This window comes from Pogoniulus pusillus, chromosome 29, assembly GCF_015220805.1.
Source record: "Pogoniulus pusillus isolate bPogPus1 chromosome 29, bPogPus1.pri, whole genome shotgun sequence".
Classification (NCBI taxonomy): Eukaryota; Metazoa; Chordata; class Aves; order Piciformes; family Lybiidae; genus Pogoniulus; species Pogoniulus pusillus.
In genome coordinates this window covers 15,405,418-15,430,066 of record NC_087292.1, presented here as the reverse complement: position 1 = coordinate 15,430,066, position 24,649 = coordinate 15,405,418, and the positions used below count along the sequence as shown (strand labels likewise).

The following is a 24,649-nucleotide window of genomic DNA, read 5'->3' as shown; positions in this document are numbered from 1 at the left end:
CTATGATGCAAAGCCAAAGTAATTTGCTTGGCTGAGATTTTTGGATAGTTGAGGTAAAGAATTTCAGCTTTCAAAGATCAAATTCAATTCTCTTAGCTGCACCATAGGACAGCAAAGCTGAGGTTGCCACCCATCCCATTGCAGGAAACCCAGGAGGACCAGGAGCTGTTTCAAAAGTGGATTTGGGATCTAGGACTAGCAGGCAGTTTCCCTTGTTTCTCTGCCTTCATTGAGCAGGAGATCAGTGATGCTGATGAGTCTCATCATGATAACCAGATGGGTACCATCAGATCCCATGGCTGGTCACCTGCCCAGTGCAACTGGCACTCTGTAGATGAGATGTTTGCCTGGGGTGGCTGTGGCCAGCACTGGATCATAACCAAGCGGTGCTAGAAGTGCAGTGCAGTCCTGGGATGGAGCCCAGAAAGGTTGTCATAAGGCAGCTGGGAGAAAAGCTCTTTTCATTTCCCTTCAGCAAGCAAAGCAGCACATTGTCCCTGCCAGCTCAGCTCTGCAGGGCTGGCTGTCACCTCCCTAGGCAGGGGTTTGGTGGATGAAAGCCACATTCAAGCAAATCTCTGGGGTATTTGCCTGCCCTTTCCTCTTTAACCATGAACACCTCTGTCACTGTCTCTGTACTGTGCTCTTTCAGTGTTGTGTCCACGCTGTCTCCTGTCTCATCCTGACACCCTGCCAGCCATGGATGTCTCCCATTCACTGAGCTATCCAACCCCACAGTGTATCTCACCAGCTCCCAAGGGCTCCTGGCTCTCTGAAGGAGCTGAGGTTGGGTTCTGTAGCTGTGGAACTGAACAGAGAAGGAGTAGATGTTTCATATCCAGCCACCTCTGTGGGAAGCTGCTACACAAATATCTTCACAGAACCCCTGAACCCCAGCAGGGTGGGGGGGTTGGAAGGGACCTCTGGAGATCATCCAGTCCTGCTACAGCAGGGACACCCACAGCAGCTTGCCTAGGATCACAATGTCCAGGTTGGGAATCTCTCCAAAGAAGGAGACTCCACAACCAACCTGGACAGCTCCAAGGCTCCACCACCATCAAAGTTATATTTTCCAGAGGATAAACCATGTTATCTGTTCTATCTGGGGGGGTGGTGGTGGTGGGGAGGGGATCTCCTCATGATATTCTAGTGGTGCCTAAACTCCAAACCTTACCACACAGTGGGTAAGAGTCTGGCTTTCACCAACACCCAGGTGGTAGGAGAGAACCTTCTGGTCGCAGTGGAATCGTTTTCAAGCCCTCTTGCTCTGTCATTTCTGGGGTTTCTGGTTGTTTCTTTCTGCAACTCTTCTGACCAATTTTTCTCTACCTGTTGCTTCATTATGCATTTTGCTGGTGTCTTTGTGTGTGTGTGTGTGTGTTTTGTTTCCTTTTCTTTTGGTTTCTTTTGTTTGTCTTATTTACTTTGCCAGGATAGATATGATTGTGGGTCCCCCACCCCCTTCAACTCCCCGGCATAAGAAGTATCCAACCAAAGGACCCATGTATTCTTCCAAAGAGTCTCCCCAGTACTCACCTAGGTTAGGAACCACCAAAAAAACCCAAACCTCTGCTTACTCTGGGTTTTATTTTACTTTGCTTCAATGTCAAACCCCTTTCATGCCAGTTACACGACGGCACTTAGCCCTCGGGAGTTGTGGTGGGTTGAAAGTAAACCCCCCCTAGGTCATAGAATTGTAGAATTAGGCAGGGTTGGAAGGGACCACAAGGAGCAGCCAGTTCCAACCCCCCTGCCATGCCCAGGGACACCTCACACTAGAGCAGGCTGCACACAGCCTCAGCCAGCCTGGCCTCAAACACCTCCAGCCATGGGGCCTCAACCACCTCCCTGGGCAACCCATTCCAGCCTCTCACCACTCTCCTGCTCAACAACTTCCTCCCCACCTCCAGCTTTGTTCCATTCCCTTCATACCTATCCCTACCTGACAGCCTAAAAAGTCCCTCCCCAGCTTTTCTGTAGCCCCCTTCAGATCCTGGAAGGCCACAAGAAGGTCACCTGGGAGCCTCCTCTGCTCCAGCCTGCACAGCCCCAACTCTTTCAGTCTGTGCTCACAGCAGAGCTGCTGCAGCCCTCTCAGCATCCTCCTGGCCCTTCTCTGGAAGGGTTCACAGGAGACAATCCTTAAAAACTTGGTGGGGCAAGAAATGGCTTTGGGCAACTGCAGGAAGGGTTCATGGGAGAGACTCCAAAAGACCATAGTGCCTCTATTTATTTGCATTCTGCACTGAGCTTTTGGAGAAAGTCCCAATTTCTGGGGTTGGAATTTTCCAATGAGTCTTAAACTACTAGAGGAGTGCAGCTCTCTAAATCCTGACTCAGGCTTGCTGCTCTGATTTCCTTTTGGTAATGAGCTGTGACATGAGGCAAGCCAAAAGGGAATAAACAAAAGGCATTGGTGCGAACGTCAATAACCATCAGCTGGCATATTTGCTGCTCTCAGGCTTCTTTAGGTGTCAGAAAGCCAAATGGTCTCTGGGCTAACATTTCAGATAGGGTCAGGCTAGCTTCACATGGAAAAGGTAGAATATTTACCCACAAACCCACCAGAAATTGCATCATCTGCACCCTCCCTTACACCTAGTGGGATTTGTGAGGTGCTCCACCTGCTTGGTGGGTGGGAAGCAGAGCTCTGAGCATCCCCACACCCAAAACCTCTGGGTCAGGCTCTGCTGTTGCCATGAGCTTCATTATCTCAGTGCCACGGATCCACACTGTGGAGTGCCCACGGGCTGCATCAGCCTTTCTTTTTAGCCTGCACATCCCTTTTTTTAGCCAAATGCTGCCCAGAGGAACAGCCCCAATCACACCTCAGCCCCATGGATTGGGTTGTGATGCTCTGGTGACAAGGGCTCAGCTCAGCCAAGAGGTTTCTGCAGGCAGCTCCCAACCAAAGCAGCTGGATCCCAGTGGATGTTCATGGCTGTGGTTTAGCTGAAGGTGTTTGCTCCACGCTGCCCACATGAACCATTTGGATTCCAGTCCCTTGATGACTTAACATAGAATAAATGCAACCTCAGGGGGGAGGTGGGGTTGGATTCTTAGCCAATAGGTGCTGGTCAAAATAAGTCTAGAGCAAACTTGATTTCTTAATGAGGAGGTAAGTAGCCAGTCCTGTGACATGGATGAAGGGGGTTTGGCTTCAATGCCTGGATTGTGTACCCAAAACTCTAACAAAGGAAAAACAAAGCAAGTAAACAAAGGCAAATAAAATCATTGAATTGGATCTATATTCCCAAACACATTTTTATCTCATTTGAGCTGTTTGACCTTTTGATGTCTGCTTCTGGCCCGAGGGTGACATATTTACACCTCTTTGCATGCACTGTTGGCATGAAGCATAATGAAGCATGAGAGAACCTGCACCTGTGGCTGATGCAAGACTTTACTTTTTGTTGTTGTTTTTCTCCTATCACTAGAAAGAAGGAAGGATGACAAAGTTCACCTTAAAGACAAGCCCCTTTTTTGTTCTCCCTTCCAAGCTAAGACCCAGCAGAGCCTAGTTTGTCATCTTAGGAATCTCTGAGTTCTCTGTTGTCACCAAGGGTAAAAACACCCAGGGCTGGCTCTTTCAAAGTCTCAGCTGACTTCTTCCCTCAGCACAGCCAAAATAAGTGCTGGGAAGACATGGAGCTCCCCAGTGGGGATGTAGTGCAGAAGTGAGGTTGGGCATCTCAGAAGACTGATGGTCTTTTGTCACTCAGAAGGAATTTAGGCTATCCCCCCACTGCTTGCAAAGGTGGATTATGTTCTCTCTTCTACATCCTTTGAGCTTTGCTGCCCAATTGGGTCAAAGTCTTAAGTTCCTTTATGGTAGCTGAAAGGACCTTCTGCTCTTTGAGGTGCTCAGCTGGTTACAGGTGGGTTGGGAGCTCACAAGGAAATTCCTCTCATCTCTTGTACCAGATGAGGCACAAGTGGAGCCTGTGTGTTTTGCCAAGGATAGACCACTGTTCTCTGGTCTAACTTCTGGCATGGGAAGCAAAGGGGTGGGAGACCTCAAGCCTGGTTTCTCCCATCAAGAGGAAAGGACTTGGTTCACTTTCTCACCTGTCTGCAGAGAAGTCAGTGGCCCACAGCTGCCCAGAGTACCATTCTCAGTGCAGAACCTGCCTCCAAGGCAAGATCTGGCTCCCTGGTTTCTCAGAGCTGTAGGAGGTGACCATCTCAGGAGTGAGGACTTTGTTAAAGTATAGACAAGAAGGGAGTGAATGAAGCAAGAATTCTCCTGGGCTCTGATGTCAATGAACGAAGGTGTCAAAAGCTTTGTGGGTGAATTCTGTGCAGGGCTTCAGTCTTGCTTTTAAATCACAGCAGGGCTATGGGCAAGTTGTGTCCAGCTGGAAGGGGATGCAAGAAGTTAGCTCTCTTCTAGATACTGGTGGTCAGTCCATCTGTGAAGCTCCATCTGGTCTCCTGTGCTTCACATGGGTCATCTGAGGTTTGCTTACTGGATAACTCATCTCTTCAGGTCATGGAAGAGAGCAGAAATCCTTCCTGGATTTCTGCAGGCTTAGAAACAGGGTTGCACAAGACTCTCTGCTGTTATGACCCACCCTAGCATAGCCATGTCCAGCTTTCCTCTATGCTATAATCTGCCCTGCCTGCCTCAGCAGCTGCTGAAGGACACCTCTTCTCCATTGGTGGACGTCGCAGTGTTAGAGCTGCACTAGATGAGACACGGGGACAGAGCACCCTGACTTTCCTTGGTCTCCTGCAGCACTCAGTAGCTTTTAGACTTGGGGGCCTCTTGAAACACAAGTTCATTGTTTTATGAGTCTCCTTGCTTGTGCATACAGGAGGGGAGTTCGTACAGTGCCTGTACTACGCCTTGACTTGTGGTTCCAAACCAAGGTAGCCCGAGGTATCCGATTTAATGCCTCTTTGCTTACATGGTAATGACCTCGTCCGAGGATTCTTTGTGCTGTGTGTCATGTCAGTAACTGCATCCCTTGTGGGGAGTTCCTGTCCCTGTGGGTAGTTTCCTTCTCCCATTACAAGAGAGAAATAAGGCATGTGTATTCCTCACACTTGTAATCAGAGCACTTGGTGCTCCTCCTGTTCCTGTGCTTGCTCCTAAGCGAGGGATCAACCATGGCTTTCTGAGCAGCCCAGCACTCTGGCTCATCCCTGCCCAAATGAAGTATCTTCTGGGACCAAAGATAATAATTGTTGGATTATATCTCTTGTCTCTGGTGCCATGTGCTCATCCACTTCATCTCTTGGAGCCAGATCTTCTGGTGCAGCAAACTGCTGTTGCTCTAATGTCAGCCAAGTGAGCCACGCTGGTCTATCCCCACCGATACCTGTCCCTTAATGTCGACAGCCAACGTACATACAAAGCCCCTGTTCAATGTGCAGCAAGCAGATGGCTCTTGTGTTGGAAGCAGCCTCACCTCCCATTCCTTCCCTTGGTTTTTGTTTGTTCATTTCCCTTTGTCTGTCTGCGTTCAGCTCCTCCCTCTTCCTCCTCCTGGTGCATGGACCCATGGCCCACACGGCAGAGCTGCGTAAGAAGCATTTTGAGTTTTCTGCTCAAGATACCTCAACTTGGTTTCAGTCAGATTAACTAACCCTTCTTCTCCCCTGCCACCCTCACCTGTGGTGCATTATGCAAGGGTAAACTTTACCTGGTGTAGAATGAGCTCATAAACTGGGCTAGCATTAAAGAAGCTCTTACAAATCTGAGTTGCTCCCCTGGCTTATGAGGGATCAAGGAGCTCTCTAGAAAACTTCTGTTCGGTGCCTCAATGAAATCTGTCTTCCAGCCTCCAAACTGGCTCTGCCTTCCCTTCTCCTCTGCCTTCTGAGCTGTGTATGAGCCCAGATGTTTCCTTATGGGGAATGAGATGTTGCAAATGTGATGTGTGTAAAGAGGTTTGTAGCAAAAAAGCAGGCCTTGCTTTAGCTGCTGATTTGGCAGAGTGTCCTCTGCTGCTACCACCTTGGAGTCCTGTTAACAGGAAACATGCAACGACCCAGGTGTGAAGCGCAGGAGCACTGAGGCAATTTAGGAATGCTGAGTGAGTTATGACCTTGATTTAATTCCACTTTGGCAATGCCTGCTTGTCTGGATCTCAGGACAAGCAGCTCATTTTCATGCACAGGAGAATTACACACTTCACTTTGCATCAAGGAGAGGAAACTGCTGGAAAGGCTGCAAAAAACCAACCCTAACCGCTTCCATTGGCATAGGCTGAACAGAACAACTTGACCTTCCCTCTCAGATACTAATTCCTCAGCACAAATAAGAGGAGGGTTGGTTCGTCAGGAAGCCAGGCACAGAGCTTCTTTACAGTGGGTAAATCTACCATGCATAATGTGCCAGGTTTGATCTGTACAAATGGCAATGGGCGATTTCCAACTCCGCTAATACTGCTCTGAGTTTTGCATCTGAATTAACACTTCGGTGCCACCGCCTGTCTGTGAGTCCGTTGAAGTGCTGGTTGGGAGAGAGGCTGTTGCTTGGGCCCAGGGAGGCTCAACAAGCAGAGCCCTCCTCACCTGCTGCCTTCAACTGACTCCAGGTCCTTTTCTGGGGCTGGGGGGGGATTTTCTGATCCCGCTAGAGTTGACCAGATTGTTGGGAGAGGATCCTCCATGACCGACAAGGATCGCACCAAAGGGCCAGCAGAAGGGGAGCTTCCTGAAGATCCCAGCATGATGGGCAGGCTTGGAAAAGTTGAAAAACAGGTGTGTTGGGTCAGGAGAGGCCTTTAGCAGGGGGAGTTGCATGCATTGTCTGCATGCTCCCTTGCCTTGTCTGGGTGTTCTCTTGCATTGTCTGGGTGTTCTCTTGCTTTGTCTGGGTGTTCTCTTGCATTGTCTGGGTGTTTCGTTGCTTTGTCTGGGTGTTCTCTTGCATTGTCTGGGTGTTCTGTTGCTTTGTCTGGGTGTTCTCTTGTGTTGTCTGGGTGTTCTGTTGCTTTGTCTGGGTGTTCTCTTGCATTGTCTGGGTGTTCTGTTGCTTTGTCTGGGTGTTCTCTTGCATTGTCTGGGTGTTCTGTTGCTTTGTCTGGGTGTTCTCTTGCATTGTCTGGGTGTTCTGTTGCTTTGTCTGGGTGTTCTCTTGCATTGTCTGGGTGTTCTGTTGCTTTGTCTGGGTGTTCTCTTGCATTGTCTGGGTGTTCTGTTGCTTTGTCTGGGTGTTCTCTTGCATTGTCTGGGTGTTCTGTTGCTTTGTCTGGGTGTTCTCTTGCATTGTCTGGGTGTTCTGTTGCTTTGTCTGGGTGTTCTCTTGCATTGTCTGGGTGTTCTGTTGCATTGTCTGGGTGTTCTCTTGCCTTGTTTGGGTGTTCTGTTGCCTTGTCTGGGTGTTCTCTTGCATTGTCTGGGTGTTCCCTTGCATTATCTGGGTGATCTCTTGCTTTGTCTGGGTGATCTCTTGCATTGTCTGGGTGTTTTCTTGCTTTGTCTGGGTGTTCTCTTGCATTGTCTGGGTGATCTCTTGTGTTGTCTGGGTGTTTTCTTGCTTTGTCTGGGTGTTCTCTTGCCTTGTTTTTCCCCAGAGGGACATTAAACAGGAAGAACTAAGAGTGTGTGATCCTGCTCTGGCAGGGGATTGGACTGGATGATCTTCAGAGGTCCCTTCCAACCCCTAACAACCTGTGACTCTGTAACTCTGTGATTTGGGGACAAAGGAGGGCCACAACAGTGATGTGAAGGCTAGAGCCCTCTGCTGTGAGAAGAGGCTGAGAGAGTTTGGGTTGTGCAGCCTGGAGAAGAGAAGGCTGCAGGGAGACCTCCTGCTGGCCTTTCAGTGCTAAAAAAGGCTGATAAGAAAAGTGGGGGCAGATTTTATAGCAGGGTATGTGGGAAAGGGACAAGGGGTGGTGAGTTTATAAGAAAAGAGGGAGATTGAGATTGAACATTAGGAAGAAATTCTGTGGTGAGACTTTATCCCAGATTGCCCAGAGAGGTGGTAGATGCCACATCTGTGGAATCATCCCAGGTGTTTTGGGCTCTGAGCAACCTGCTCTAGTTGCAGATGGGGATTGGACTCGATGATCTCCTTGGGTCCCTTCCAACCCCTAATAATATCCTGTGATGACCTGCTGACTGCAGAGTGTTGGACTCAATAACCTTTTAAGACCTCTTCCAACCCAAACCATTCTGTGATTTTAAAAGCTTAAGGAAAACCTTGTAAGAAAATGAAGAATGAAACACTTCAGAACAAGACAACTGAATATTGTCTAGAAAGTTCAGTCTGATACACATCAGTGTAGGCAGAGGTCAGCCCAGCCCAGCGTCAAATGTGCCTATATGGGTTGGATGCTCACATTATCATAGAACATCATAGGTTGGAAGGGACCTCCAGAGATCATCCAGTCCAACTACCCTGCCAAAGCAGGATCAATCAGGGTAGTCCACACAGGAATGCATCCAGGTGGGTTTGGAAAGTCTCCAGAGAAGGAGCTCCACAACCTCTCTGGGCAACCTGCTCCAATGCTGTCACACTCACTGTAAAGAAGCTTCTCCTCATGGTGACTCAAAACCTTCTACGTTCAAGTTTGTTCATCAAGTTTGCTTGAACTGGGGACGTGCTCCAACCTTGAGCAACCTGTTTTAGAGGGAGGTGTCCCTGCTTACGGTGGGGGGTTGGAACTGGATGACCTCTGAGGTCCCTTCCAACCTAACCCATCCTGTGATTCTATGACTCTATGATTGGTGCAGTGCGCAGCGGTAGAGCTGTGGTGTTTTGCAGGTCCAGTCCATGGAGAAGAAGCTGGACTTCCTGGTGAACATTTACATGCAGCGGATGGGCATCCCACCGACCGAGACGGAAGCTTACTTCGGCTCCAAAGAACCAGACCCGGCACCTCCCTACCACAGCCCCGAAGACAGCAGGGAGCACATCGACAAGAACGGCTGCATCATCAAGATCATCAGGTCCACCAGCTCCATGGGGCAGAAGAACTTCTCCGCCCCGCCGGCCCCGAACAACGCGTGCCCGCCCTCCACGTCGTGCCAGCAGCAGGCCTACCAGCGGCAAAGCCACGGCTCCTCGCCCGTGGGCGACCCCGGCTCGCTGGTGCGCATCCCGCCGCCGCCCTCCCACGAGCGCTCCCTGTCGGCCTACAGCGGCGGGCACAGGGCGAGCGCGGAGTACCTGAGGAACGAAGACATTACAACCAAACACCACGAGAGTGCCATGAGAGACAGCGACACCTCCATCTCCATCCCCTCGGTGGACCACGAGGAACTGGAGCGCTCTTTCAGCGGCTTTAGCATCTCCCAGTCCAAAGAGAATTTGGACATCCTTAACAACGGTTGCTATGCAGCCGTGGCCAAAATCAGACCCTACATTGCAGAAGGGGAATCGGACACCGATTCTGACCTCTGCACACCCTGTGGGCCTCCTCCCAGGTCGGCCACGGGTGAGGGACCCTTCAGTGACATGGGCTGGTCAGCCCCGAGGCAGTGAAGCCTTCTTGCAGTCACCGAGCCACATCCAAGCGCAGGCAGCTGCCCACTCCAGCTGTCCACGTGTGGAACTTCTCAAGGAGATTGACAGCTAAGGTTTTCCTCCTTCTAGGACATCCTTAGCTGGCTGATGCTTTCTCGCAGCTTACTCTGGGTAGGGGGTGGGGGAACGAGCAGGACCAAGCCTGCATTTGTGGCGGAGATCACAGCGGTGAGCAAAGTGGAGCTGCGAGGTCCAGATTTCTTTCATACTCTCTTTCTAAGATCACTAGGTGAAATTATTCCATGCTGAGGGGTAGGTGATTTGCATTTCTTGGGAACCTTCAGAAGTGCAGGGCAGGAATAAATCACCCAGCCAGGGCTTTTTGGAGGTGACAGCAACTGGTGGCCGACAAGTGTTAGGTAGGCATCGCCACGCCATGGCACCAGTGATGATTATCTTAGGAGCTCTGCAGTGAACACCTGTCTGCTTCTGGCTTGGGTATCAGGTCACATGTAATTCATGAGGGGCTGATACTCTGGCTCCTCATTAGCCATCAGGAAGGTGGCATAATTCCAATATAATACATGGAAAGGTGGAAGTGTTGTATATGCTCCTGGAGGAGAGGAATGGGGGCTGGAATATTTGCATCCACAGAAGTCATGGCCTTAAGGTGGGACAGGTTAGGTCATCATTCTGATTTGGCACTTAGTGCCATGGTCTAGTTGACTGGATAGGGCTGGGTGAAAGGTTGGACTGGATGATCTTGGAGGTCTCTTCCAACATGATTGATTCTATGGAGTAGCTTGGGAATTATCCCATCACAGGAAATGCAAAAACTCAGCAATAGGAGGTTGGGTGCAAGAAAAGAGACAACCCAGAGGGCAGAGAAAGAGGACAGGAGACTCTAAGACTTGAATATTACATTTTAAACCATGTATTATATTTAATTATTGCTCCTCCTGTTGCCAACAGACCTGGAGGTATTTTGGAAGCAAAGGCACACCAAAAGCAACCCCTCTGGAGGGGGCTGCCAGGGGGTGAAGCCATTCTCATGGTCCTCAGTGCCGCTGCGGAGGCAGAACCAGCAGGCCAAAGGCAGAGGGTGGGTATGGAAGATGCTGTGGCCCCCATGCTGCTGCGAGTCCTTTGGAAGCCGTGGGGGTCAGAGCGGGCACTTTTCTTACAGTCTGCATCGTGCCTGAACACTTTTGCACACACAAACCTTCCCTTCCTTCCTCTGCCCTGCCAAGAAGCTCACACCTAAGTCCGTGGGACCTCTCTTGGTTTTGTTTGGGTCCCTCCCAGCTGAGTTAAGAGCTGCTTCTTTGTTCCTTTGCGGTCTTTCAGGAGCCTCTTAGCTGGGCTTGCCCAGGAGTTGTGCCAAGTCTGCCCCATTTCACTGAAACATTTTCTCTTGCAGAGGTCACTGTGTGCTTGCTGGGAACCTCAGCTGGGGAAGGCAAGGGGAAAAGTGATGCTCAGAGGGTTTTTGGGGACCAAAACGAAGTCACAAAGCGATCCTTCGCCTGGAGAGGTTGCTGGGGTGGGTTTGGTTGGCTTGTTTGGGTTTTTTTTGCGAGGGGATGGATCAAGAACATTTCTGTTTGGGATCCATCTCCAGGGCTGGGACACCATAGCTGGTGTTGTGCCTCTGAACTCTCCCCCTGCATCCTGGCCCAAGTCCTGTGTGTCTTTTCTGCGGGGGCTGTGTCTGTGATTTCAAACCCTGTCTCCACATTTTCCCTGTGTTGTGTCCAAGAGGATGCTTAGGTGACAGCTTCATCTCTGTGTGGCCTTTGAAAGGCAGAACATTGACTTGCCTGGGGTGAAGGGACAGTCACAGCCTTTTTGTCTCCTGCCTGCTTGACCAGAGGCAGCAACAGGGCAGGTGTGGGATTATATTGGCCTAAGAGAAGGCGTGGGTGCAGTCTGACAGCTTGAGACAGGAAGCAAAGCCATCCTGTTGCTGATGCTCAGGACCCACACCCAGGTCTTCACATGGGACTGAGGAGTGGGGAAAGGCTCTGTGCAATTTTTCCTGCCATTTTTCACACTTTCCTTAGAAGGATCCTGGGCTTCCAGCTGTGAAACTTCTTTTCTTTCCCATTTGAACCACCTTTTGCTTACCTCCTGCGTTCCCCCCTACCTTGCTTGTGCTCCCAACCTTCTTTTGGCTCCAGATTCTTTGTGCAAAGTGAACCCAGTGATGCCCTTTGACTTCCATACAGAGAAATCTTTGCCTGCAAATTGTGCAGCTTTCCCCTGTGGCATGAGTTGCCTCCTGGTCAAGAGCAAGAAATGTCAGCAGGTCCCAAATCAGCTTTGGTGGCACTCATTTTCTAGTGACCACAAGAATGGAGATTGCATTGGGCGAGGTAAAAGCCAACATTGCTCCAGCCAGCTGCTTACTGCAGGTTTTGTCCAAGTCAGAGACAACGAAGATTTATTACATTATTTGTCTGCAATTGATTTTTGAGGCCTGCTGGAAATTTGGCAGAGAAGGAGTAGGATAGAAAGGCAGGAGGTGCAGATGAGGCTGATGCTATGTGGCCCAGCTGCAGCATAAGTACAGGACTGATCTTCAATACAGGAAGCAAAGTCAACAGGACTTCAAGACAATTTTTATGGCATCTCATTTTCATCATGGCCTTGCTCTAATGCCCTGTTGGCTCCAGCTCTGGAGCCCCAGGGACAAGAGGGATGTGGAGATGCTGGAGTGTGTCCAGAGCAGGGCCAGGAGGATGCTCAGAGGGCAGCAGCAGCTCTGCTGTGAGCACAGACTGAAAGAGTTGCAGCTGTGCAGGCTGGAGCAGAGGAGGCTCCCAGGTGACCTTCTTGTGGCCTTCCAGGATCTGAAGGGGGCTACAAAAAAGCTGGGGATGGACTTTTGAGGCTGTGAGGGAGTGACAGGACTGGGGGGAATGGAGTAAAGCTGGAGGTGGGGAGAGTGAGGCTGGAGGTGAGGAGGAAGTTGTTGAGCAGGAGAGTGGTGAGAGGCTGGAATGGGTTGCCCAGGGAGGTGGTTGAGGCCCCATGGCTGGAGGTGTTTGAGGCCAGGCTGGCTGAGGCTGTGTGCAGCCTGCTCCAGTGTGAGGTGTCCCTGGGCATGGCAGGGGGGTTGGAACTGGCTGCTCCTTGTGGTCCCTTCCAACTCTGGCTGATTCAGTGATTCTGTGATCACACATGGAATTACTGGTGGGGCTTTTTGGAAGGGGTAAGAAATATCCCTCCTTATCTGTGCCATCATTCCAAAGGAACTCTGACACCTGCCTCCATCCATAACTGTGCCATAAATCATCACTTCTTCTCCACCCACCCAAAAAGTCCTGGAGTTTTGGGTTGGTTTACACCAGAATGGACCCCAGATTATGCTTCTTATGTCCACGAGATGATTTCTGCCTGTGTAAAAGATGACAGCCTGCTCCTTGCTTCTTGACATAAATTACTTCATTCCTGCCCTAAATCACAGTCCAGTACTCCCTGCAATGTCTCCACCTTCAATCCCTCAGGTCCCCCATGCCTGTATCAGACATTCCTGGTGGTAATCCCCACGAGAAGTCTCGGCCACTAAGTTAAAAGAAACTCAATCAGATTTGTTTGGTTAATAAGGCAGACCCAATGAGAAAGACCTTGAAAAGGATGGACAGGCAAACTTTAAGCCTCTGCTGAAGCTCTCTAGGGCTGGTCTTTACTCCCCTGCTCCTCCCAAGCCTGATTCTGTATTTTTTGGAGGACAGAAAGAAGTTTTAGACAGTGCCAGGTGTGAAGAGATGAGATCAAGGAGAGCTGAAGAAGATATGACAGCCAAATTTCCAGCAGGCCATCCTGAACTGCTCAGAGGGTGCCCACACGCAGCTGTGTGCACAGAGCCTGCTTTTGAGGTGCCTCTGTGGTGAAGGAAGCTGTGGCCTTGCACCAGAGCCTGGAATCTGGTCTCCAAGAAGATTTTGGACATTTTATTTCCAGAGTCTGGGTCTAGATGTGGAGAGAAATACTGCAGCTTGGATGGAGATTCCCTGAGCCTCAGTCAGCTCTTGAGTGCTTCAGGTCCAAGTGCTGAGTTCAGGTTGTCCGAGGAGTCTCTGGAGACACAGCTGGAGGTGCTGTGATCTCTGTGCAGGTGGCCTTGCAGGATGTGACCCTGGGATGCAGGAGCAGAGCATTTGCCATAAGTCAATTTTCCCAACATTTGGGAAGGGACTTTAATGTTACTTCAGTGCAGGTCTTGTATGTGCATTTCCTTGCTGACTCCTTTTCTTATTCAGGATTTTTTTTTAGTACAAAACCATCAAGGAACTCGCTGAAAACAAACCTCTTGCCCACCAGAAAGCCATTCCCCTTCTTTAGAATGTAGCCTGTTCCAAATAGATCCAAATTGGTTCCCCAGGGCCACCGCTGTGTGGTTTTTTTTTTACACTTTTAATTGATTTATAAGATTTTTGACTCTGTGAATTCTTAGAACACCTTTGGAGCAGCTACCAGAGAAGCCAGAGCACCACCTCAGATAAAAATCCTAACAAATGTCCAAGAGAAAAAGGGAAAGATGTTTCTTCAGGCTTTTTTCTCAATGGGAAGCTACTACAGACCTCATTTCCTGCATATCTGCAGACCACTATGGTCACAGCAATGCAGAAACACAGCATGCATTGGGCTGGAAGGGACCATTAAAGGTCATCTAGTCCCAGCCCCCTGCAATCAGCAAGGATGTATGCAACCAGAGCAGATTGGACTGGACGACCTTCAGAGGTCCAATCTAACCATTCTGTGGTGATTGTAACCAAAATGTATTCACAGAGTGTGAGGGGATGGAAGGGACCTCGAAAGATCATCTGGTCCTGCCCCCTTGCCAGAGCAGGATCACCTAGGGGTTGGAACTAGATGATCCTTGTGGTCTCTTCCAACCCTGACTGATTCTATGATTAAAAGAGAACTAAATTCCTGAGGGGTATGCCCAAGAATTATCCCACACAAAGACCCTTAGCAGAGTTCTCTTTTATCAAGGATGCTAAAAAGCCCAAAAGCAGGCTGAGGACTTCTGCTCCTTCATCCAACTCCATCATCACGTGAGCCCTCACCCCCCTAGCCCTTGCTTCCCAGCACTCCTGTGGTACTCCAGCTCCTCTCCCCCTCTCTCCATCGTGGCTCAGCATCTTCTGCTTTCATCAGCTTCCTCTTCATGAACCAGCAAACAAGGAAATCAGATACAAAAGCGCCTTCACCGCCCAGTAACGTTGAGGCTGGGCTGCTGAGGGCTGTGGCACAGAGGCAAGGGCAGCAGCCCCCTCCCAGCCCCACGTGGGTCATTGCTGGTTGGCAGTGGCGAAGCAAAACTCTTGCTTTCAGCCTACCAACAGCCTAACTTTTCTGTGCCCCCAAGCAAAACCTGCTCAGAGCCATGGGTGTGGGGCTGTTGGGTTTTTACCAACAAGCAGCAGGGTTGGGTTGGGGTTGGGTTGGGGTTGAGTTTTTTTAACAATAAGGATAATAATAATGCATAGGAATCTTCTTTAGTATATCTTAGTGTCTGATGCCCCAGTGACACAATACTGCTTGCCTTATATTAGTGTCTAGAGGGAGAGGGATTCCACACCTTTTGATACAGTATTAACCACGCTGATAATGTAGGTAGCAGCGAGGAGCGGCTGCTGCAGGAGGAGCAGCCGGGTCCTTTTGAACCTATGAATGTGCTTTCCAAGACTATCTCACTTGACTGTACTCTCTAATTTTTTGCCTGCTACTGCATGCAGCCTGAGATGAGTAGACAGCAATATGCTCCGAGCTGTATCTGCACTCCCAGATTGCTGTAGTACCTGAGGAGGTAACCTTGCCAAAAGCATCGCTGCAGGGAGCGGTTGTCCTCCCGGTGAGCCCTGTCCCGTCGGGGGCGCGGTGCTTCTGTCGCTAACACTGATATACCAAGTGTCTCTTCATGCTGCAACTGACCACTGTCTCATCCCTCTGATACAGCATGCACAAACTCCACTTCTACTGCTTGCAACTACGGGGTAAAGAACTCACGTTTGTACCTCTGGTTCCTTGAAACGTGGACACGGGGAGGGGGAAGATGTGAATTGTGTTGCCTGTGTGTAACAACTTCATCCCATTCAGATGCCTCTGAAGAAGAGCATCCCAAATGCCCCTTTCTGAGGGTTTGGAGGAGCAGGCAGTGCCTGGCTTGGAGGCTTGGTCCTCACCTGGGAGATGCCATTTGACCACCACATGTGTGGGACTTAACATACATGTTTCAAACCCAGGGTTCTTGCCTGCATCCAGCTCTGGTGTGCATGGGCATCTGTGCCTGCAGCCCGGCCTGAGGGGCAGGGGGAAATGTGACTCCTCAACTCTGGAAAACCCCCTTTGGGGTTTCTTGTCTATAGCCTTTGAGGGCCCTGAAGCTGTGCCATAGCCATTCCTTGTGGGAGCATCTCACTCTCCTTATGGAGAGGCACTGAGTTACCTGCATATCTCCATCACTGTTCTGCCACAGTGCTCCCCACTGTCATAGCAGGCTGCCAGGAGACCTTCAGGGTTTGCCCACCTTGCTGGTGCTTGCAGTCTCTTGTATCTTTTCACACTGCTGCCATAGTTTAGTTTGACACTGGTCCCATATCCTCCCTTTGCTTTGTCCAGACTACATACAAGTGAAGATGTAACACCAGAACTCTGCTCTGAGACTTGCTTTTGGCTTGGCATCACTGGATGCACTAGAGACCTTCATCTTTTGTTGGCATGAGAGCTTTGCTCCTTATTGGCAATTTATTTGTTTCCTCATCGAGCCATCGTGGCCTCAACACATCCCTGGCTTGTTCTGCTGGAGCCTTTCAGTGCAGGGATGGAGTTTGTGTTGCCCCTCTGCACAGCATCCTGTATGGGTTTGTCCTTTTGGCTTTAGGTGATTGTGGTGAAAGAGGAATGAAGGTTTGGGTTGGGTTTTCTTCTCAAGCTGAACGTCTCAGAGAAGAGTTTACAGAGCAGCAGTGCTGATGATTTTGCTTCCTGAAGGGAGAGCTGCTTTCGAGACCTCAGTCCCCTTCAGCTGTCCATGCATGTGGCTTTGCATGCCAGGCTCCAGCTCCACAGTGGAAATGGAAAGCAGCTGGTCCCAGCTGTGGTTATGTCCAAAGCTGCCAGTGAACCTGGAAGCATCTTGCCCCCTCCTAAATCCTGTAAATACAGCCTCAGATGAATTGTTCAAGCAACATCTCTTTGCCTAGTCCTGAGAAACTCGAGCTAGCTGCAAGGCTTTCCAAAAGTTAGTGCCAAGCTCAGGCTAGATTTCACCTGCAGCTATGCCTATAATTCCTTAGGGCAGGGTTAATGGTTTCCAGTAGAGGCCATACCAGGATCACCAGTTAGGATGGCTCTGGCCCAAAATCCAAGGCTGCCAATGAAGCCTCTCCTGGAATTTCACCTCCATTTGACCGTGGGCCTGGAGAGATGCTCTTTCCTTCCCATTCCACACAAGAAAAGGTCAGCACAAGCCTTGCAAGCCAAGATGAGACAATTCCTCCTTATTTAGCATGCCATGGGCACCTCCTGTTAGAAACAGAAGCAGCATTTCACAACAAGCCCTTAGAGCTGACCAACACAGTGGCCATGACCTGGTGCTTCACATATGCCATGATGCTCAAGGGAAGGATCTGTTGCGGATGTGAATGTAGAGGGCTCCTTTAGCACCTCTACAGACAGCACATTCAGCCTTGCTGATGACTTGAGGAGAAGTCATCAAAGCTGATGACAGGTTTTGGCTGTCCTGCTTGGTTATTCACACTGGTCCAGAACCTTCCCTGGAGCTGAAGGTGTCCTGCCCTTCTGCCAGCAGGCAGGATGGGGACTTTTCTGTCTTGGGTTACTCTTCCCCACTACCCAAACCCTAAAATTTGAAGTTTCTTCACTTTCTTTCTGAAAAGAATTTCACACACAAGGTAGAGAACCTGAGACTTTCAGCCACACTGAGGCAAAACAGCTGAGAAATGACTCTGTTGTAAAGCAAGGGCAGATTTTAAACCTAGCTGCACTTGCTACGTGGTACATCAGACACTTTAGGAGACTCAATAAATTATTCTTCTACATGTTTTATTCTCCTCTCTGTAATTCCTAGGTGCCACCTCTTATGCAGCAACACTTCACACACTCAAAGTGTTTCTCCACTACAGACATTGTACTGATGAGATTTATCTTTGCTTGGTGTCACTCTGGCACTCAGGTCACACATTATAGCTTCAGAGAATGGGTCGGGTTGGAAGGGACCTTCAGGATCATTCAGTTCCAACCCCACTGCCATGGGCAGGGACACTTCCCACTAGAGCAGATTGCTCATGGCCTCATGCAACCTGGCTTTGAACACCTCTAGGGAGGGAGCACACCAAAAGCTGAGCATCTAATCAACATACATGTTGATTAGAACACAAACAGAGTGCTCCCTGCCTCAATGCAAGTGGGAAAAGAGGAAAAAATCAAGATACTGCTTTGTTAAGAAATCCTCTGCATCCACATGCTGCTTCAAACAGGTTTCACCAGGAAGCAACAATAAAGGAGATTGCTTTAAACAAATATAATCCCCGAGCAAAACAAAGACACAGCCCCCAAAGAAGTCATCAGCTGCTGCTGTTCTCTATGTCCTCCATTGCTGCTCATCTGAACTGTAAATTCTGTGCAGGCTGAATGAAGCTCACAGTTTATCTTTGTCAGAAGCTGCCAAGATTGAAAAGGGCAACCCAACTTTGGCTGTGGAAGGGTGGCTGTGGTGTTTGTGTCCACGCAGATACCTACTGCTGTGCACAAACACACACCTTAAAACTGCTGAAGGTGCATCTGAGATGCACAGGGTGTGGGGTGGGAACCTGCCTTTTGTTGGAGGTAGGAGGAAACTAGTAAACTTCTAGCAGGTCTGCTAGATAGCTCCTCTGGTCCTTGTTGGCTTCTTGTTCTCAGCTGGCAGATGTTAGAGCATGCTGATTTCCTCCATCCAGTCAGCATCTGGGTTATATGCAGCTCCAGGAATCTCTTTCCTACCATAGATTCCAGTCCTAGTGACAGAGGAGGAAAGAAGAGAAGGCTATACTTGTCTTTGTGGGGCATCAGAGACATAACCCCAAGCTGCCTTTAAGTTGCAAATCCAAAGTCAGCAGTCTGAAGTTCACAGGGTCACAAAATATTAGGGGTTGGAGACAAGAGTGGGTAAAAGCAAAGCAAAAGGCTATTTTGATGATGGCTTTTCTATCCAAAAGGAGGTTGATGTGCCACTGCCACCCCAAAGAGAAATCCCACTTCTCAAAGCAGCAGGCAAAGCTTTAAGTGAGCATTTCTTTGGCTTACCTTTCAAACAAGCAAACAAAAGAATAGAGAAACCACTGCCAATTCCAAGCCCCAAGCAAAAAGCTCAGTCCTGGTCTATGTGGCCAATTAGTTGGTCCTACCCCGAGAGCAAAGGCTGGGACAGGATGAGCCTGATGCAGTGGTGCTGGCTGATGGGCAGTGCCATGGTCTCCCAAACCTGGCATCACCTTAGTATGGTCTACTGCCTGGGCAAAGCATCCTGCTGCCCTGTGGCTTCTGCTCTTGCTTTTGCCTAGATCTTGGTTAAGAGATATTTAAAAAGAGAGTCAACAAAAGCCCATTTTTCATCTCAGAATCATGAACAAGATGACAAATAGAGAATAATCAATGGGAATTGATTAAGCAATAATAATTGAGCAATCAGATTTTCCAATCACTCTGATTTTCCAAGCAGATCAGACCACTGCCTCCAATTGCCCCTGTACAGATTTGCCACCAACCTCACCAAAGGAATCACCCTCCAGGACTGATCTTTTGACCCTGTTTTCCTAGATGTAAGATCAGATCTCTGCTGGGTGGCATTTGTCCTTCAGAGTTCAAGCTAAATAAAGAAAGGGATGAGGAGCAAACATTTCCAGTTAAATGCTGCTGGATACCAGTGGGAAAAACAGCAATCAGGCCTTTCCCCCTGGCCTGAAATTAATCTCTAGGTCCAAAGTTACCAGCTGTAAGAGCCACTTTACTCCCAAACATGCCTCTAAGCAAAGGGTACATCCATTGCTGAAGCATGTTGCCATTTCCCTGAGACACCTTGAAGCTCTCAGGGCTTCTAACAGCATCTGGCTCATTTGGCCTTAACTAGCCTAGAAATGGTTCATGCATTTGTCCTGACCGTGAGCTGGGAGCTCCAATTACACACTGGAATGGGCCCTTCTCACTTGGCATGAGTGCAGGAGCTGCACAGCTTTGCCTGCTCCTCGTGGAGAGCTGGGGCTCAGCCAGGCATGCAAGTTAGGTTGCCCTTTAGAGAGCAAAGAGAGCTGCTGCTTTGCTTCCTTTCGTTTGCTCTGTTGCCTTGGCTTCTTTGCACTTTCGTTTCATCTCCAAAGAACCTCTCATGAATGCCTTGGGTACTTCTGTACAATTTGAAGACATTTTGTATGTATTGAAGGGTACACACACATACACACACACACACACACACTTTTCTCTTGTAAAATAGCAATGGGACTTCTTTTGTTCCCTTTTTGGGTTTCCTTTTATTTGGTGAATGTGTAATTGCCTCTGTACGCTTCGACCACGACGTCCTGCAACGTCCACGCCATAGGGGCAGGCGCCAAAGGGATGGGCTGGAGTTTTCTGAGGGATTAGCTTGAAGCCAAAAGACACAGTCACAGATGGCTTTACTCTTCAGCATCACAACAAGAGCAATGGAGCTACTAAACTGGGGCACAACACAGCTCACACGCAGTGACTGTGGCAGCTGCCGAACCGGACGGGTGCACCGCTAACCACCGACAGCGACGGTGGCCATCGGAGGGGGAATGGAGGAAAAGTTAAATAGAGGAAAGTTAACTAATCACAGTTCATTAGTTTAAGCCTCAAAGCATCAGAATGGAAAGTTTGCATTCGGTACCAACACCAGAGATTTAACCTTCATGAGATGAAATACACATTTATTTTTCTTTGCACTTCCTCTGCTCGCTGTCTCGGTTTATTTCGGGTGGACATGGGGCAAGGGTTTGAAATTAGAGAAGAGGAGGTTTAGGCTGGAAGTGAGGAACAAGTTTTTGCACCAGGAGGATTTGGGAACACTGCAACAGGTTGCCCAGGGAGGGAATGGAGGCCTCACCCCTGCAGATATTCAAGGTGAGGCTGGACAAGGCTTTGAGCAACCTGATCTAGTAGAGGATGTCCCTGCTAGGTGACCTTTGGAGGTACTTTCCAACCCAAACCATTCTATGATTCCTAATGCTTTGGGGTCATATGGAATGGCTGATGATGAGGAGTGAGGACTGAGGGCCTGATGGGATGAGATTTAACAAGGCCAAATGCAGGGTTCTGCACTTCGGCCAAAACAACCCCAAGCAGCACTACAGGCTGGGGACAGAGTGGCTGAGAGCAGTCAGGAGGAAAGGGACCTGGGGGTACTGGTGAATAGTAGGCTGAAGATGAGCCAGCAGTGTGCCTAGGTGGCCAAGAGAGCCAATGGCATCCTGGCCTGGCTCAGGAGCAGTGTGGCCAGCAGGACAAGGGAGGTTCTTCTGCCCCTGTACTCAACACTGCTCAGGCCACACCTGGAGTGCTGTGTCCAGTTCTGGGCTCCTCAATTCAAGAGAGATGTTGAGGTGCTGGAACATGTCCAGAGAAGGACAAGGCTGGAGAGGGGCCTGGAGCAGAGCCCTGTGAGGAGAGGCTGAGGGAGCTGGGGGTGTGCAACCTGCAGCAGAGGAAGCTCAGGGCAGAGCTCATTGCTGCCTGCAGCTGCCTGCAGGGAGGCTGTAGCCAGGTGGGGTTGGGCTCTGCTGCCAGGCACCCAGGGGCAGAACAAGGGGACACAGCCTCAAGTTGTGCCAGGGCAGGTCTAGGCTGGATGTTAGGAGGAAGTTGTTGGCAGAGAGAGTGATTGGCATTGGAATGGGCTGCCCAGGGAGGTGGTGGAGTCACTGTCCCTGGAGGTGTTGAAGCCAAGGCTGGCTGGGGCACTTAGTGCCATGGTCTGGTTGACTGGGCAGGGCTGGGTGCTAGGTTGGACTGGATGATCTTGGAGGTCTCTTCCAACCTGGTTGATTCTATGATCCTTCCTGGCATTAAACCTCTAAACTTCCCTTCTCTTATTTCACAGCATGGTTTGCACTGAAAGGGGCCTTTAAAGGTCATCTAGTCCAACTCCCAAATATTGGACAGCATTTCTAACACAGGCAACATTTTTCTTTCTGATGTGTAAAACCCAGCTCAGAACCATCTCCAGTGCCTGTTGCTCCAAGGACACTGTTCCTTCAGAGTCCTAAGTGATACTGATTGCCCTCAGGCTAGACATCAGCCACCTCCTGACAAATGAGAGATGGCTATCAAAGCGCTTTGCTCCCTCTGCCAGCTCCTTATTGCTGCACTAAAAACTGAGGCTGGTGTCAGCAAAGTGGTCTCAGAGCCAAGGAATGGCACTGCCAAGGGACCTTTATCTGTCCATCAAGTTATCTTGCTTACCAGGCATCAGTCCTAAATTAAGAAAGTGCAGGCTGGGTTTTGGAGAGCTCTGCAGAAGCGAAGGGAATGGATTGGCAGCACTTTCCATAGTGAGGCTGGCTGATGGAAGTGCAGCTTCAGTTTGCAAAGGAAGAAGCAAAAAAAGGACAATCCCTCCCTCCTCATTGAAGGTTGAGGACTTTTTTCTCCCCAGAAAAATGAGGTATGAGAACCCAGATGATGTAGTGCCTGGATTTTAAAGAGCCTGCCAGTCATTTGGACAAGGCAATGAAAGAGGCTTGGCAGAACAAACCCCTTTTCCAGGCACAGCGCTCCCCTGGCTGCACCAAATGACTTGGCTGGAAGCCTTCAGCAGCTCCTGGCCTCCCCAGAGCCCAGAAAGGGCCAGGTGTGAGCATTTCCCAATGGATACAGCACATTAAGGTGAACATAGATAACATCATTAGGTTTTATCTCATTATGTTTCACACCAGGGAGAGAAGCAGGAAAACTCTCAGCCTGCTAAATCACATTTCCCCACCGTCTGAGCAGGCTTGTGCACTGGCATGTGCTGTGCCCAAATGCTGGCCTGCATCTGCCCCCACCATCCAGGAAGGGATGCTGGAGAAACCAGACAGGGAAGCTGCTGTGTTGGAGGAGAGCTGAGCTGCTCAGCAGACCTGGAGTCCTTGCTCACACGTTCAACAGGGGATACCATGAAGGTGGAGGCATTGTTTTTTTGCTGGCAGTTGGCCACCAGACCCCTGAGAGACTGGAAACATCACAAGGATCCTTTTCCCCTCACTGGTAAATCACAGCCTCAGAGGATGTCAGGGGTTGGAAGTGACACAAAGGGATCATTGAGTCCAACCCCCCTGCCACAGCAGGACCACACAATCCAGCTCACGGCACACAGGAACACATCCAGACAGGCCTTGAAAGGCTCCAGAGAAGGAGACTCCACAACCTCTCTGGGCAGCCTGTGCCAGGGCTCTGGGACCCTTGCAGGAAGAAAGTTCCCCCTTGTGTTGAGCTGGAACCTCCTGTGCTGCAGCTTCCATCCATTGCTGCTTGTCCCATCCCAGGCAGCAGTGAGCAGAGCCTGTCCCCCCCCTCTTGACCCCCAGCCCTCAGTTATAAACATTTATTAGATCCCCTCTCAGTCTTATCTTCTCCAGACTAAACAGCCCCAGGTCCCTCAGCCTCTCCTCACCAGGCAGTGCTCCAGTCCCCTCATCATCCTCATAGCCCTCCACTGGACTCTCTCCAGCTGATCCCTGTCCCTCTTCAACTGGGGAGACCAAAACTGAAGGCAGCACTCATGATGAGGTCTCACGAGGGCAGAGTAGAGGCAGAGGAGAACCTCCCTCCATCTGCTGGACACACTCTTCCTAGGATCCCATTGGCCCTCTTGGCCACAAAGGCACATTGCTGTGCCATGGATGTTATCCACCAGCACTCCCAGGTCTTTCTTCACGGGGCTGCACTCCAGCAGAAAACCTTCCAACCTGGGCTCTGCTGCCAGGCAGCCAGCAACAGAACAAGGGGACACAGTCTGAAGCTGTGCCAGGGCAGGTCTAGGCTGGATGTTAGGAGGAAGTTGTTGTCAGAGAGAGTGATTGGCATTGGAATGGGCTGCCCAGGGAGGTGGTGGAGTGGCTGTGCCTGGAGGTGTTGAAGCCAAGGCTGGCTGGGGCACTTAGTGCCATGGTCTGGTTGATTGGATAGGGCTGGGTGCTAGGTTGCACTGGCTGAGCTTGGAGGTCTCTTCCAACCTGCTTGATTCTATGATTCTATGATATTCACTAATTAAATCACTTAGTGCCCTGGAACATGAAATAAACCTTTCTTCCCTATTCACTGGAGGGGAAACAAGAGCTGTTACAAGGGGAAGAAAGGTTGTAAAGATCTAACTTGGTGATTTTGGACACCCCAGCTAGGAAACTTGGATCTTCTCTGTCCAAGGTGAAGAAAAATAATCCAACTACAACTTTTTGGTCTCAGCAACACCCAAATCCACCACTGGAGTTTCCAGTCCAAGTGGGCAGAAACCTTTTTTCTTCCCCCAAGCTCTCAGTGGCAAAACCATGAATGAAATCACTTTGGTGCCTTTAATTCTGCTTCAGCACTGCTCTGGGGTATCACTTATCTTTATTACAGTCTTGGCAGCTGTCTTCTGTTCCCATCAATAGTAACCTAATGATGGGCTCTGGCTTAAAGTAGCTTTCTGGAAAGGGAAACCTTTCTCAGCAAGCTGGTCACTCTTGTTGGATTCAAGGAAGTTCAGAATACAGGGCTAAAGAGAAAGGCATAAAAGGAAGGGGAAGGAAGAGAAAGTGGTCCCAGAGCACTTTAAAAGATGATGCAATGTGGCATGGATAAGGAATTTGGGAGATAATGGAATGTGAGATTTTTCACACAAAGCTCATCAGCAAATTGTTCCTATCCTGCCAACAGGAGGCAAGTCAGAGATGCAGAGATGAGGTTTTTGGCTACAAGTGAAAAGATGGCAACCACTGAACTCAGACACTAAACAAAGCAATCAGTGTCCCAAAGCTCCTCTTTTGCCTTTGGTTTTCAGAGAATGATAGAATCAATCAGTTTGGAAGAGACCTCCAAGCTCATCCAGCCCAATCTATCACCCAACCCTGTCCAATCAACCAGAGCATGGCACTAAGTGCCCTCATCCAGGCTTTTTTTGAACACTTCCAGGGAGAGTTCAGCTGCAGCTGAGTCAGCCCCAAGCCATCCTCCATGGCC

General features: G+C 49.8%; 1 protein-coding gene across 7 annotated transcripts in view; it reads left to right on the top strand.

The window, feature by feature from the left end:
- KCNQ2 (potassium voltage-gated channel subfamily Q member 2) overlaps positions 1-12,294 on the top strand; it is a 92,370-nt gene extending 80,076 nt beyond the window's left edge. For 6 of the 7 annotated variants that reach the window (XM_064167613.1, XM_064167616.1, XM_064167614.1 and 3 more), the window contains 2 exons: positions 6,588-6,711; positions 8,723-12,294. In XM_064167613.1, the coding sequence (XP_064023683.1) occupies positions 6,588-6,711; positions 8,723-9,442 (844 nt within the window). In that variant the 3' untranslated portion in view covers positions 9,443-12,294. Of the gene's footprint in view, positions 1-1,432; positions 1,541-6,587; positions 6,712-8,722 lie in introns of all 7 variants that reach the window. The other variant, XM_064167617.1, reaches the window with a different exon arrangement.
- The last annotated feature ends 12,355 nt before the right edge of the window (positions 12,295-24,649 follow it).